Genomic DNA, 16,291 nt, shown 5'->3' with positions numbered 1-16,291 from the left:
AGAAGCAGTTGCTCTTTCATTCTACCACACTGATGTATCAAATCTTTTTTTTTTCACATGTAGGTTTTGGGAGTCTACAGGGTTAATTTAATGTAATGTCTCATCAATAAATAACTGCATGGATCTGGGTTGCCAGATTGACTACAAATAACCTTTTCTGAGTTTATTTTTTCTGATGAATTCTCCTGTTAAGCATAGTAAATAATAACCAGAGGGAAGGGCACATCTTCTTAGCAATGACATAATCTTATTATGGCTTTAAATAGTCACCTGTTTTGCAACTGCATGTCTTGGAGCTGCTTGTACCAGTGAAGCTGTGCCTCCGGGCTCAGAGGCTGGCTCGTAAGCTTAGAGAGCTGGCTGGAGAGAGCTGCAATGAGCTGCTCTGTCACCAGTTTGCTGTTAATGGTGACTTGGTAGAGAGACTGTACAGTCCTGACAATCCGGGCAGATGTGGCATTCAAAGTCATTGGTCCCACACCCATGTGCTGAACAGAAAACAAATATCAGAGATGGACTGTTAGCAATGTGGCAGCTCTCTCTGTGTATCAACACTGCCACCAAGTGGGGAAACTGTTAATTGCAATTTAATAAATGTTACATTTCTTTGGCACACATTTTAATATTTCAGTTTGGTTTGTGAGACAAACTTAATTTATAATATTCCTCTATCAAATTTGTTTGTTTGCACTTTCACTTTTTAATTTGCCTTGCATCTACTCACACTCATGTTCATGTGTGTGTTGACAGTCTGGGCTGCAGCATAGGCCTCTAGAACAGGCTGCAGGCGGACGTTGCACCACATAGCCACGGTGGCTTGGCTCAACCCTGCTGCCTCTCTCACCGGCTCCCATGTCTTCAGAACTTCACCGCACTCCAGTGTGCCGTTAGCCTTAAGGGGGAATTGTCAAACTCTTATCGTGTTTCATTTGTATTGTTCAGAGAAAACCAGTTCAGTTGCAAGACTTAGATGGAAAAAGAACAAAATATTGGCGAGACAAAAGGCAAAGGCACAAGGGAAATGTTATAATCTCTCTGTTCATGCAGTTTACTGAGAAGAAAAGAAAAGGGTAGAAGTCTCACACAGGTATCACAGCTACTCACAGACATACCAAGAACACACCCACACATGCCTTATATGCATACACAATGAGTCTGCACAAACACTGGGTCAGCTAGTCAGAGTTTCTAGCCAGAGTCAGAAATCTCTGATAGATTGTAGCAAGATTTATCCTGAGATACACACAAAAAAAAAGAATTACACTTTAATAGTGCTCTGCTACACTACTATATTTCATCATGAGTCCATCTAATGCTGCTTTTTTGGACTTATAATGATATAAATAAATGAGAAAGATATGTACTGTGACCCGATAACACGGTAAACCAAGAACCTCACAGTTACTGTAAATGTAATTGTAAATTTTGAGCAGCAGACTGACGCAACATGAAAGAGCATTATTGCTAAATTTAAAGTTACAGTTTGACATTTGGTGAATAAGACTTTTTAATTTGTTGCCAAGAGATGAGAAGGTTGGTGTCTTTGCTTTAAATAAGCTAACGCCGGCTGCCAATTAGTTAATGGTATCAATCTTCTCATCCTGTTATCGACAAGGAAATGATCGAGTGGTACCTGTTTACTAGGTGCAAATGCACAATCGAATGTGATCCAATAAAACAGCCCTGCAGTATATCCCATATCTATCAAGTTGTATTTGTTGTTGACACAGTGTAAGAGCTGTTGATAAAACTTCATAATCATTCTTTGAGCACTGTTTAGTTGTGGCTTTACATTTTACCACACTGCATTTTAATTAAGAAAATATCCGCTTGCCAATGTATGGCTCAGGCTCTAGTTTGGGGAAAAATATGTGATAAAATCTGAAAAGGACCTAAGTCTTTTTTTTTTTATATCAGAATGCCATTTATCAGTGTCAAAAGCAACACTTCTTACCACTGACTTCTTACCACTAAGCACGGTATGTTCTTAACCTTTGGATGAAGTAAAAATAATTTAAGTTACAAATCCCAGACAACAAGGATCCTGATGATGTCATTCAAAGTGCTAACCAGCCAAGTCCTGTTATCTGTGTCCTGAAATGACAACATTGTCTGTCAAAAGCCTTTTTTGAAAGGGCAAATAAATGTGCAAATGGAAAGATTCAAAAGAAAGACACACCCCCACTATGCTCTTACATCAGTCAATAGTATGGAATCTATCAAGACATAAAGTGTGATGCCTAGATAAGATATAGGTATTGTTGATTTGCAATAATGCATGAAGTCATGCACTTGTACAGGAGCTCACCCTTCACCTCACTCTCTCTCACACGCTAACCTGTCCAGAAGAAAAGGGTCAGCAAATGTGAAGAAACAAAACCCAGAGACACAGTATGTACAAAGGGTGTCCTAGGAAGAATGGTAGCAGTCTAACCTGCTCAGCTGTCTGCACCGTGCGTTCAATGGAGAGCTGCATTCTTTCCGTGAACTCAGAAAAGTTAAAATGACTGGAGTTCAAAGACTGTGCAATTTCGCTGATCAGGGTCACCACAGGCATCTGAAGGCTTAGAATCATCTCTGGGAGGAAGGAAAGACAGAGGGTTTGACCAACATTAATGGCTTTACAAAAAACTAGGTATATTTAACAAAATTGTTTTTTATTACATGATACAGGAGACACTTATGAACAGCTGTTTCAGGTTTATTTCAGGTGTGTCATTGTAGGAATCGTGTTCTTTGACAGGCATAACTAAAACAAGTCTAAAGGTGACATCTTTTTATTTTTTTTTTTACTTGTACTGAACATAGGAAACAATTCTACCTTCAGTCAATGAGTCTTGTTCATTCTTATTTCTATAACAATGATGATTCTTGTAAAAAAAAGTCCCTGTCCTGGATACACAAATGTAAGACAACAGTATTATCCTCACCGTTCTGTGCTTGCATGTTGTTCACCGTAATTCCTATGATTTTCTCAAACGGTAGGATAACAGATGGGACACTGTCCCATTGTTCTGTTCCTTTGGCGGTTGACAGTAGGGCATGTAGTATCTCTTCAAGTCTGTGACAACACATATGGGATTTGGTTTACGGTAACTGTGGTGGAAAAAGCTTTCTATTCTAAACAGTTTCTATTATGAACATTCCAAAAATATATAATTTCCCACAAAAAGTCAGGTAATTTATTATTAAACTGCTGCCTAAAAAACATCAGGCAATTTCTTGTTTGGTTTGTTTCCATTAGAAGGGGTATTTAAACCTACTTTAGCCATGTGTCTTGGTCTGCATTCCCAGTCATCACTTGCTCCAGGACCGGAGCAAGATGAGCAAAGCCCCCCAGAGATGGAGCAGTTGTCTGAGAGCCTGGGCCTCCCACAACGATACTCCAAAGCCTGCTCAAGAGTTTGCCCATCTGACAGCAAAAAAAGGGGGAAAATTAGGGGGGAAAAGGGTTCATCCATTTTTCACACACATATTTTATGTGTTTAAATGCCTCACTCAACTATAGGAGTTGTATTTCATATGCCCTTTGATCTATTTCATATCAAAAGAACACTGAGTTCAAGACCCATAAACAATAAATGAAAGGAATCATGTTTTTGTTTTGTTTGACTGTCCATGATGATAAATGGTCTGTGTCAAAACCTTAATACTGGCTTTTAGACGTGTGTGGTTTGGAACTGGATGTTGGCCAATGGTTTCCATAGCAACACAGAAGGCATTGAAATGTTTTATCAGCATTACATTTTTAATTGTATGTAATGTTTAACTTGCAGACCTTTAAATGTTTATTTTTCCTACAAAATGTATTCACACTTGAAAGAAGGAAAAAACAAACAAGCATAATAAGCTTGCATGTGATGGTGTTTTAAGCCTTACCTCGCAAAGAATGATGGGCAAATCTTCTACTGATGCACTCTCAAAAGATGACCAGAGACTCATGTTGCCTGAAATTACATGAAATATTGTTCACAAAGTGGACCTCATTTTCAATGTCAAACCTACAAAAATAATCTCCTGTGTGAAACTTGGAAAAATTGTGCTACTTTGATCTACAGCTCTTAGGCTGTCTGGCATCGACGCTTGAATAATGAAGTGCACAATGCGACCTCCACTCCATCAGAGTTCATCAGGATTCAACACCCACAGTGACACGGAAAAGCTGACTTGCCTTGGCCAGACTCCAAGATAAAGTGAGTGATTTCAATGAGGACAGAGACGTAGGCCTGGGCGGTGCTGTTTGGCTTTAGTAGGCTCTGGACTGTTTTCATCTCAACCAGAATCCTTAAGAAACAAAGCACATCAATATCTCATGTGACTCATCAAAAGGTCATCACGTCAAATACAATGTTATCAAAGGATTACAGGCCTGCATGCGCTCAATCTTTCTTTTTAGTTTCATCTATCCATCTGGACCTGTGGTTGTTAATCGCTTTCATCAACTGACAGGTTCTTTTTCTCCACTGTCCTTGCTTGAATAGTATTGTATGGCATTGTTTTTTTTCCATTTACAGAGCAAGGAATGTGTATGAATACCAGATGTTTTCTTTCAGAACAGCTAGTAGACCGTGAGATGATAGACTCCACCCTTATCTATGACAGTAGAACCAAAAGCCGCTGCAACTTGGCCTCTTTAACACAGATAAAAAAAGGCGTCTAAAAATGTCCTGTTCAACCAAGTCTTTTCCATTATAACAACTGCATACTTGAACCTGGAAAAACAGTGTCAATGCAAGTCCAATGTTAGGACTCTTTTTGCTCTCCAACAACTCCTCAGGGAAATATCTGGCTCTTTAGCTACTAAAAGCTAACGTTACACTATGTTCACAAGCTAGTAGCTAAATTTGCGTGTCTGCCGTTTGATGCCGGACAGCGGGTACACTGTAATGACTTGTTGTAAATTTACTGTGTATTTACAACAGTACCTTACAGTATTTCTTAATAACTGTATCATACAGTTAAAGTAAAATTGAATGCCGTTGTTAAACCATAGCGGCAGAATAACTAATTTATGATGAAAATAGTGGTGAAAATAGTACTAATGATATTTGTCTGACACAGTCACCTGTATAAATGATTGAGGATAAGTAATAAACTTCATAAGTATGAAATGTGAAATTGTTTAGAGTGTGGCGTACAGTGGATTTTAGCTAGCTTTAGTTTTTTGCTAAAAACAGCTACCTGCAGATGACAGTGAACCAAAACTGTGAAGTTGTAGGCCAGAAAATAGCAACTATGAGCTTTAATGCTCTAAAATACTCTGTAGAGCTTCGGGTAACTGCAGTCAGGTGATAGTGGGTCCTTCCCTACATGCAGCCCTTTTAATTAAAAGCATAATGGTAATATCTTTTTTTTCCCTCTGTAACAGCTTATTTGTATCCACATTTGTTAATGGGTGCTAAATCTCTTGCCTTTTTCATTTGGTCCAAAGAAGTATTATGGAAATAGCAGAATTACTCACAAATTATTCCAGCTGTCTGGTCCACTGGCCCCGGAGATGCTCTCAAAATATATGGTAACTACTTTGAGTCCAGCAAGCAGGTATTCAGCGAACATTTCTGGTACTGTCTGTTGGATGATGCTCTCAGCCCTCTTGAGGATGAGGAGGGAGATGTTTTGTGATGAGGCAACACTTATGTCTGGTTGGACAATGAGCTTAAGTGAGTCCTGCACAATTTCCATGATGTTCTGCTGTACAGGGGGTGGCAGGGGGCCTGTGGCCGCGGTTAGGATCTGCATAGCACTTTGGAAGACTTGCAAGATGGAAGCTAAGAAGTGGTCACTCTGTAGGCCACCTGGTTGCTCTGCCACCATTAGGGCTTTGCTCAGGGACTTTGTGATATTGCCAATGACGGAGAGGTAGGCCAGTTGATCATCACTGAGAACAGTAGCCATCGTCTCCAGCAGGTGCTGGATGTCTGTCACAGGGGTGGAGACATTTATGGCGGGGTCTCCCCATTGGAGCATACTACTGAGGACCGACGGGACATTTGGTTGTTTCATCCACTTCTCTATGAGGTCGAGGTATAGCTTAACTTGGAGCTCAGTGACATGAAGAATGGTTGTGTTGCATAACATCTTGTTAGCACCTGGAAGGTTATTCTGAGCCTCTAGGTTGCCCTTTATGAGTTCAAATAGACGCCGGAGAATCTCAACCATTGTCAGGCCAATTTTTCTCACCCCTGCACCATCTATTGGGTACTCGAGGTTGTCGATCAGGAACTCGACCTTCTCACTGACAAACAAATTGAAATCCAGCTGTGCCAGCTGCAATGTGACTTGCATTTGTGTGAGGTAGTAAAAGGGAGAGAGGAGCTCTGATACGGCGCTTGCGCTGGTGATATTTTCCAGTCTTTTCAAGTACCATTCCACAATATCTAGATATACTTTCTGAGCATACATTGGGTTCATCAGCAAGGTGTTGTTCAAATTGTTAAATGGTTCAGTGTTGGCAACCAGTTGTATTAGACCCTCTACCGCTGTGAATTCATTCATGATCTCTGGAGTGTACAGCTGGTTTAGCTGGAGGTTCATCTTGACATTGGCCAGGGTGCTGTTCAGGATGTGTGCGACAGCCATGTTAGGATTGGAGCTGAAGTCAACTTGGACACCATCACTGATAGCGCTATTGACAAATAACGGGATGAGGGAGAGGATGTCTGTCTCATTACGGAGAGCAGGTAAGTGTGTCAGGAAACCGCTGACACCGCTTATCAATCCCATAACACACTCTTCTGTCATCATCGGGCTACTCTGTTTTTCGAAACACTGTCGAACATTGACAATCTCCATCACATTTACCATCATGTCGTTTATGTTGGCAGCTCCAGCTAGAGCAGCAATGTCGTTCAGCTCCTCAAGGGTGAGGTTTGCCTGTTGCAGAGCATTCTGGACATCAGACACAGTAATATTTGGTGTAGCCATGATCAATCTGATGAAATGAAGAAACTGCTTGAATGTTTTCACATAGGCAGCATCATTAGAGGACAGGAGGAGTGAGAAGAACAAGGATGTAATTTCCTCATATTCCTGTCCCTCCAGAACAGAGTTGGTCGCAGCTAGTTTGATGGTTACATTACCGTTGGCCGAGAGCATCATGTCTAATATCTGATCTAGGAATGCAAAGATTTCTGAGATCCCGGCCGAACAGTTTTTGCCTTCTGCACATTCTGTCATCTGATTTTGCAGAGCTTTGAAATCCTTGAGAAAGCGAGCAGCGTCCTGTTGGACCTCAGGTGGTAGGAATGCAACAATTTTTTTTGCAATAATGTTCTGAGCAGCATCTGGTCCAGCCTGAGACAGGTTCTGAAGGCCTTCAGGGCTGAAAAGGTTGAGAAAGTCCTTGGCAATAAGGTGGAGTTCGGTGACATTGGCTGTGCTAAGCTGCCCATTCGGTAACGTCACATGTTGGATTTTTGAAAGTCTGTACAGAGACATCACACATCCTTGAAGCTGGCGTAGGTACCCAAGAATGATGTTAGTTGGGTCATCGTTTGGAGAATCCATCACGTTCTTCAGTAGCTCCATCGCACTGAGGATGGCTTCTACAAGGCCTGCCGAGGTCTGGTTGGTGAAAGGCTGGAAGGCTTCTCTGAGACGGGCCACTTCGTCAGGTTGGAAGTAGTCTGAATAGGTAAGCAGAGTGTGTCCCATGATGTGTGAGAGAGACATGGTGAGGTTACCTTCCAAGGAGAAAAACTGCATTAGCAACCATTCAAGTTCGGGCATCGTCGGGTCCGTCTCATTGAAGGTAAAAATGTTCTGGTTGAGCCTGCCGAGCTTTGAGGCAACATCAAGCACAGCGGAGACATTCAGGGGCCCATCACTGAAGAGCAGAGGCAGCAGTGGTCTCAGACCGGTGGACTGCAACAGGTTACCAATGAGGGGGAGCATGACATCAGGGTTAGTGGTGTTTTGGTCAGGAAGCATGGAGATCGTGTTGACAAAGCCATCCAGGTTTTGCATCAGGTTTATCAGGTAGAAAGAGAGCGCATCTCCACCTTTGATTTCCTTCAAATATGATCCTGCCAAATGTTTATAGACATCACCGTATACCTGCTGCAACAGATTCACACTTCCTTTGAGACAACTGCAGAAAAAAGAGATGAGTGGAAAAATGTCAGAATTTTTGAAATTTCTATGAGTAACAACAACAAATAATACTTCTTGTGTTAAAACTCTGTCTGTGCCATGTTGAATTCTGTATTTGTGCAGAGACGCTGCACATTTAATCATATTACAAACCAATTCATGGTAATCATTTAATTAAAGGAATGGTTTGACATATACTTCTTCATTTCTGGTTTGTTAGTTGAGAATACTGATAGTTGAGGATACCGATACCACTCTCATATCAGTCCACTCAATATTAAGCTTGAGATTATGTTAGCTTTGCGCAAAGCCTAGGAGGGAAAACAAGGGGAAACAGCTGGCCTGGCCCTGTCCAGTACCACTAAAACTCACAAATTAACACATTATATTTAGTTTGTGGTTTGTTTATTCAGTAGAAAATCAGTAGTGTAAAAATGACAGTTTGTGGATTTATTGGGGATTATGTGCGGAACTATTTCTTGGCCAGGTTTAGTCACTTCCAGGAATTTTGTCATCCCTGTGAGGTTGGCAACCAAGAAATAGTCCCATACATAGCTTTAAGGTTGCTATTCTGCAGAAGCTAACCAGCTGCCGACTATAGTTTAACAGTAATGTGAGTGGTATAGTTCTTCTTATCATTATATATTTTCATACCATCCTAAATAAATAAGTCAACATCCTATCAACAAATGAAAGTCAGTAAGAGAACAGAAAATGTTATTCCAGAGCATATTGAATACATGCATTGGGTCCACGTTCAAAAAGACATCATTCATTAAAACTAACAAGTACAAGCACTTACTTCACCAGGACGTCTTGGTTTGGTGACATCAGAGCCTGAGTAGCTGCTTGAACAAACTGTGGCCATTTCAAACCAGTATCACAGTGAATGGCTAGGTCGGAGATGTTAATAGAACCTAAAGTGTGAGACACATGCATAAAGACTTTAATTGGTTGTGTTTCTTCTACAATGTTAAATAAATTATGACTTGGTTTTGGGTAAATTTGTTTTGGCACTAAATGATGAATACATATATTTGAACTGCATGTTTCAGAGAGCTTCATTGTAGCGGCCCAGCAACTTCCTGTCTTACTTGATGTGCACAGGGCCAGTTAAAGAGAAAAAGCACTGATATTTATTTTTGTTGGTCATGGTTTACTGGAGATATATATAATCTCAAATAATACTATGAATTGATTTTTTTTTTAAATTTATGAAGATAAATACAAATTTTAACAGACAAAGGATGTCTTGAAAAAAAATAGTAATAAAAAGCCCCTTTTGTGTGGGTGATGACAAGCAGTCTTTTTATCCTGCTCCTTAATTGAATAACATTTTGATAATAATATAAAATTCTGAATCTGATGGTTGAAAACTCTTTTAGGCCTCATTTGCACTATGGATTTTATGTATTCGTTTGATAGTTAAGGGAAAAAATAAAATGTTACTTACAGTTTGTTGGCTGAGTTGTGACACCGGGCCTGTAGTTCAAAATCCAGTAAACCATGTGGAAATAGTTCTTTACCTGGGGCCACATCTCAGTCTCCTCAAACTTTTCTCCCAAATTCACCATGAACAAGGAAACACTACAAGCAAAGCAAAGCACAACACTTTTAGACAATGAAATGATAACCGACAGCATAAAATGAGACATTGTGCGCAAAACGTAAAACACACAATTTCTTGCTTCCGCTCAATTGACTGAAATTATCATTTGTCCAAAGTCTTCACTGCAACCAAATGTTGGTTGGCCTGGGCCTTAAATCTTTTAAGTTAAAGACATTATGTGAGTTTTAAATTGTAACTTAACTGTTAATTACAAAATAGCAATATTCTAAATCATATTTTCAATCATCTGTTCAAATCAAAAGCAGGTATGGAGAGCATGGTAGTAATTTAGAATGAAGGCTTGCTGGACAATCACTCAAGCATCATCTTCAGCCCTTTCTCAAAACCTTTGTTGTAGAGTCCAAGTGACATCATGAGTGCTGTTGTCTGGCATCCAGTTCATCCAGTATGCTCCAATTATCTTTTTGGCCAGTTTGTCCGAAAGCACGCCAAACTGCATGCTGTTATTGTACAGCTCGTGCCACTGAGAGAGAATCATGGGAAGTGTCACGTTGTAGTCCGTTTGGGCTGTCAGGGCGCTGTATACGTCTTGTACCTGTGGAAACATAATATTAGTATTTCTCTATAACATTAGTAATGAATGTGTGTTCATGTAGGGATCTGTTGCTACAGATTTTCATATTGACAGATTAAATACAATACAGAATAATCCAACCCTAAAACAAAGATAATTTGCTCCAAAACAAAAATACCGACAAAAAAATAAAGAAAAGTGAATAGTGTTGCATTAAGTTGGAGGAGGACTCATTCATTATTTATGTTTTTACACAATAACTCTTCATATGCAGTTTAGTTAACTTTTACCTTCTGAACCAATGGCAGCCAGTCCATTAGTAGCTCTTGCTGTAGAGCAGAGGTGTTCTGACAGATCACTGATCTCCACAACTCGATCTTTATGCTTTCTGTGTTTAAGAGCCACTCAAAGGGACCCAAGATATCCTCACATGTTGAAGGCTGAGACAGAATCTAGTCAAACAGAGGCAAAACGCACCGACTGATAAGTGTTTTCCCTACTATTATCAAAAACCTCAAACACGTCATGCCCAGAAATGGGTGTGTCCCATAATGAAAGCATAGAAAGTCAAATCGACATAAATCAGAGTATTACAAGGCACAAATACAGTCAGCGGATCATTGGGGAAATAAATTATGGCAGACAGATGTTCATTGTCATCAAGGAATTCTTGCACATAGTTTCATGACACAACTTTCAACAATGCGTGGCTGCTCAACATGTCTTTGACAAAATAACTACAGTTCGAAGTAAAAATTAATTTGTGCTGAATTTTGCAACCTGCGTCTTGTTTTTGCAGTTTTAGCCCTCTTTTTTTGTTTCTGAAAACAATGTATACACCAATTTTGTTACTGCGAGATGTCACTACAGCAATACTGCCAGCTTAAACCTTACAGCCTCTGTTCAGTAGCAGTCAGACAGACTTTAACCCAAGCAAAATGCAATCCATTACATACATTATTTGGACATGAAACTAAGGTAAATGTCTATTTTAATCATCAATCACAGTGTAAAAATTTAATAAGAAAATTATAAGCATACCGTCGGAATCATTTCAATGATTTTCATCACACTGTCCAGGACATGACCAATCCAAACGGTTGCCTGAGGCTGGTTTGTCAGCAAGGTTTGATAAGTCATTTGGAGTTGATCAGCGTCTTTCAGGACACAGGCCATCATTTCTGCAAACCAGGGAGAGTATAGAACACAAATATATATAACAAAGAAAAATCTAGATCCATTGAGTGCAGTTATATTCTGTGATATGTCATAAAACAAAAGTACATTTCCAATCCAATTCAAAAAGAAATCCTCCTTTAGACACTGTTAAGTCACATACTTATCACACAATTTCTGTTGAACATTACATCTCAGGGAGTTGTTTTTTAATGAAGTGTTATAATTTTCCTTTGTGTGAGTGTGTCCATTTCCACAGAATAACTCCTTTAGTCCTTCTTTGATTCAAGAACTTTCATAAGTCCCCTGAGAAAGGGTGTGAACTTGTTCCATTCACCACTGGGTCATATAGTACACAAACTCCAGGTTGAGAAAACAATAGTGACTGTAGCAGTATGTGACAAAGAAAGTCATACTACACTGAACATAATATGTCCTGGGAAAGTGTTAACTTTTAGATTTTGTCTCTCTGTCCTGGCTCTTTCATTGTGAGGGCTGACAACGAAACGTTTTCTGTCAAAATCTATTTTATTTTGATAAGGAAAAAATGTTAGAAGAAATAATAAAGCTTCTTTTAATAGTTTTGAAAATGCAATCTTTTTGACTGAGGCTTCAATGTTAGCAGGACGTGTCGTAGTTTTACCTTCAACAGTATCAAGAGCCAGTGTCGCGGCGTTCATGGACTGAAATCCAGTTCTGAGGATGCTCTGGACGACCATATCAAGCTCCGGCACAACTTTTAAAATCTCCAACACCACTTGACCAACCCCTAAAAACCTTCAGATGTGCAGAGAGGGTGAGAAAGAAAAACACAAGGTGGTTTCTAGTTGGTTCCTTCTAAGAATAATGTAGTAAATAAGAAGGAACGGTATAAAAATGTGTTTCAACATCCCGATAAAATACATCTCTTAAGCAAAAACTATCTTAAGCAAAAACTATCACTAAATTTGATTTAAAGTTTTTGAAAAAAGAGTAGCCCTTGATGGATTTGCTTTATGTCTGATAGGCCATGTACAGTACTGTACTTACAGATCCTCTTCAATGTTTTGCGGTTGTGTTTCTACGCTACGCTGGGTCCTCGTGATGTTGGAGCCTCCTTGTCCTTCTGGGGATACACCTCCCATCAGACTGTGCAGAAGCCCTTTGGCAAAGGACACGTCATGTTGAGCAACATTCTTACTCCATACCAAGAGAGCCTGGAAATGATACAGATTACACATGGGAGAAGGTGAGTTGAATAAGATTTTAGAAAAAGTCCAACGTGTACATCAACAAAGTTCTTTTTCTGCTCTAGTGCTGTCTGTCTCTAAACAAAAATCTCTACAAATGCATATTTTGATAGGAATTCTTATTTATCTATGTTTCTCGACTGTTGCAGGGCATTCCTTTTATCTCCTATTTTCTCTTACTATGTTAATTGTCAGGCACCAAAGTAAAAGGCAAATTCCTCTTATGTTCGAACCTGCTTAGTAATAAACCTGATCCTGTTATGCCAGCATTAGAATGCCGATTGATGTCCGGCTGGCTGTTTGAGCCGGTACACAGAGTGACGACAGTGTTAGCTAACAGCTTCTGATTGGGAATTATCTCATCAAAACACGTCTACCATAGTGGCAGTGCTAATTGGATGACTTTGAGGTTTCTTTTCCCCAGGTGCGACCTGGGAGTCGCAGTTGCGTGTTGCTATGGCCAGCAGCTTTCTTTGTTGGGCCTAGACTAATTATTTGTCACTCTCTGAATCCAATTAGAAGTGAAGGTGGCACTGAAGAAAGCAAATTAAGAGCAAGGGCAGAAGAACACAGACAAGATACATGAGAGAAAAGTACGAGTGTGATTGTAGGAAGAAAATTGCCACCCACACGCATCAAGAAGGTGAATCATTTCTGATATCTGTGATTCTCACTCTTGATGATGGTAACATTCATATCATTCTAACCCACCTGCTTTGCCACCTTATCAGGGCTGATCCAGCCCAGGAGCATGTCCACTGTCCCTGTGCTGCACGCTGCTGTTAACCACAATGGCTTGCTGCTGTTGTCACACAAGTGAGAGCTCACCACGTCTCGGTCCAATGTTAGGCTGATAGCCTAGAGCAGAGGGAGAGAATTACAGTAAATATAATTAAACTGTGCTCAAACTGTTGAGAGGTGACTCATTTATGGAGTAATTTTACCACAAATAGTCACACAGTAGTAAAAACAGCGTTGCTTCAAATGAAACAAGTTTTTTGGAAATACACTAAGAATATTTGTGCTCGTGTAGGTAACAGTCTCATATCATTCCTTTAAATATGAAGCTACTGCAAAAAAGACTGTTAGCTTAGCTTAGCATTGAGACTGGAAACATTGGTAAACAGCGGACTCAGCCTGGCTCGGTCCAAAGGTACAAAAAATCCAGGCAGGTGGGTTTTGTTACCTTGAATTGGTGCCAGGTTAGCAGTTTCCAGTCTTTATGCTAAGCTAAGTTTAATTTTAAGTGAATGAGAGCAATTTCCAAAATGTTTAACTATTCTTTTATATTATAATCGGCAATTTAGCTTGACTTTCCTGTCTCAAATCTGGTTTCGTAGCTTAAATGTCAAGACAAATGAGGCGCAGGAGACTTACATGCTGCACAGTGGGTTTAGAACAGTTTGGCAACCCTGAAGCTAGAGCTGCTGTGCTTTTATTTTAGCCTTGAAATTTACAATATGTGATATGAAATTACACAAATCTAATTAAGGCAATGAATCTAATTAAGATTTGTCTTTGGTAACCACCTTTTATTTGCATAGAGTTAAGAAAGGCATGCCGTGTTATGTCTATTTCTTGATAATAGTCCACACGTACCTTGTCCAGTGGTATTTTGACCTCCTGTAGAACACGTTTCACCATTTCACTTAGTGAGTCATTCTGCAACGTGACAATCTCTCCAAGGGTAATGGACACATCTAAGCAGAACCAAATCACAAGGTCAGGTGTTGCTGTTACACTCTTTATGGCAGATCAGCACAAAACTTGACAGTCAACATTTCTCTGGTGTTTTCATATCAAAGATGAATTGTGGAGTCTAGCAACAGGACTTCATGGCTTTATTGTTATCCAGCATTTTAAGAAATTATACTGTAACATAAAGGTATATTAAGTAGCCTTATCGGTGGTGAATTTATCTTCATATTTATAAAAAATATAAATCTAATACACATTATAGCCATTAAATAGAAAAAAAATTAAAATAAAATGTGTCAAGCATTCCTGGCTCATGTATGGTATCTTCGGTGCAGCTGATGGAAAGTTACCTCTGCCAGGCCAGTTTTGAGCATAGTGGATCACGTTGATGCCTCCAGCAAGGAGTGGATGCACTGTGGAGAGTGAGGCACCGGCTTCAGGGAACATGCTCTGGATGATATGCAGAGCACTAGAGAGACCAGGGGGTGAAAAACATTTAGTGCCCAAAACAAGACAGAAGCAGCAGCAAACATTTGTCAAACTAATGATTAGACAAACACACACACTGTGTTTTAGAACTGCTTTTCTAAATCCTTAAGTCTCAGATATTGTGGGTTGCAAACAGGGCTGGGCCGAGTGTTTAAAAAGCCAATACCAGTAGAGTTCATTTATTTAAAGTCACTGGGGTTCATTGTTATTGTAGCTCAGTCCAGTATTTCTAACCTGGTATCTATTTATGCTAAAACAGCCTGTAGTGTTTGGGTTTCTCACGTATAAACCATAATATGAAACTAAAACGTTTGTCTCGCATATCTTTAAAGTCAGGTGATTCACTTCACTTTAGCACTTGAGACTAGTAATTAGGAAAATCAAGAATTCATTTCAGAAATAAACCGATAGAATATCAAGCAAATTCACTAAAGTTGAATACAGGATTTACAAACTGTTTAAATAAGCCATGCTAACGGTGGATTCTACCATAACACTGATAGAGAACGTGTCGGGGCCTTTATCAAATATTTAGTATAACACAGCATACTTCTACTATTCCCTTCACATGTTTTTTTTTTTTCTTAACCTTCTTAATAAATAAACACCTTCATAGAGCTTCCCTTCATTCATTTTTGAATTTCTCCATCATTGAAAGTACATCACCTCTGTATGTTGGTGAGAAGGGCCTCCGCACTGGCCAGCCCTTGGTCAATAGAACCGGAAGAGAAGAGTCGGGGAATAGCGAGAAGGCTTTCCCACAGCGACGTCTGATTTTGCAGGTTATCGAAGACCAACACCCCAGCCCCAGCCAACTTCATTATCTCATCTGGCTTTTTCAGCATCAGATCCGTCAGTATCTGACAACCAGAGGCGATTCCAAAGTCAACAGAACAAACGTGACTTGTTTAATTTTGTCAACATAAAACATAAATAAAAAAGTTTTAACTTAAGCATCACCAGCATAATCCCACTGTCCTGATAAGAACAAGCTCATACATGTATACATGTAGAAACACACACCTGGTTGAGTGTGTTGAGCGAGAACTCTAACACCGTGCTGTTGGACTTGCAGAAAGCGACCACAGCACCGGAGTGGGGTTTGGGTGATGTCATGTTCATCATGGGCAGCATCATTTTGCAGACGGCTCTCTTCAACAGGCTCACTGACTCCAGCATTTTGTCCAAGGTCTCCTAGATAGCAGTTATGCATTAAATGTTTAAAATCAATAAATCTGTAAAATGTTACTATGTCTAACTATTAAAGAAATGAATGTACCATATACCAAAGTAACGCCAATATTCACTTTGAAAATCAGTCTAATAGCTTACACATTGCAAGCTTTAGTTTAAAACACTGCTTGTCGTTGTTTTTATCCCTTATTGCTGTTGGTGTTGTCATTTTAGAAGGCTTTGATGAGTGGCTTGAATACTAGGGATTAAATTGATTTATAATTGTTCTAC

At 39.7% G+C, this 16,291-nt stretch overlaps 1 protein-coding gene across 1 annotated transcript in view; it reads right to left on the bottom strand.

Moving 5' to 3' along the window:
• abca12 (ATP-binding cassette, sub-family A (ABC1), member 12) overlaps nt 1–16,291 on the bottom strand; it is a 62,456-nt gene that overhangs the window by 40,555 nt on the left and 5,610 nt on the right. Inside the window, 20 exon segments of the mRNA XM_054615935.1 lie at nt 271–488; nt 725–892; nt 2,435–2,577; nt 2,931–3,061; nt 3,264–3,412; nt 3,880–3,947; nt 4,172–4,284; nt 5,462–8,089; nt 8,894–9,008; nt 9,545–9,678; nt 10,048–10,256; nt 10,526–10,687; nt 11,277–11,416; nt 12,055–12,188; nt 12,441–12,607; nt 13,352–13,498; nt 14,240–14,340; nt 14,689–14,807; nt 15,494–15,687; nt 15,851–16,021. Of these exon segments, the coding sequence (XP_054471910.1) occupies nt 271–488; nt 725–892; nt 2,435–2,577; nt 2,931–3,061; nt 3,264–3,412; nt 3,880–3,947; nt 4,172–4,284; nt 5,462–8,089; nt 8,894–9,008; nt 9,545–9,678; nt 10,048–10,256; nt 10,526–10,687; nt 11,277–11,416; nt 12,055–12,188; nt 12,441–12,607; nt 13,352–13,498; nt 14,240–14,340; nt 14,689–14,807; nt 15,494–15,687; nt 15,851–16,021 (5,411 nt within the window).

The sequence above is a fragment of the Anoplopoma fimbria genome, chromosome 16 (genome assembly GCF_027596085.1).
Source record: "Anoplopoma fimbria isolate UVic2021 breed Golden Eagle Sablefish chromosome 16, Afim_UVic_2022, whole genome shotgun sequence".
NCBI lineage: Eukaryota > Metazoa > Chordata > Actinopteri > Perciformes > Anoplopomatidae > Anoplopoma > Anoplopoma fimbria.
This window is presented reverse-complemented; position numbering and strand designations above follow the sequence as displayed.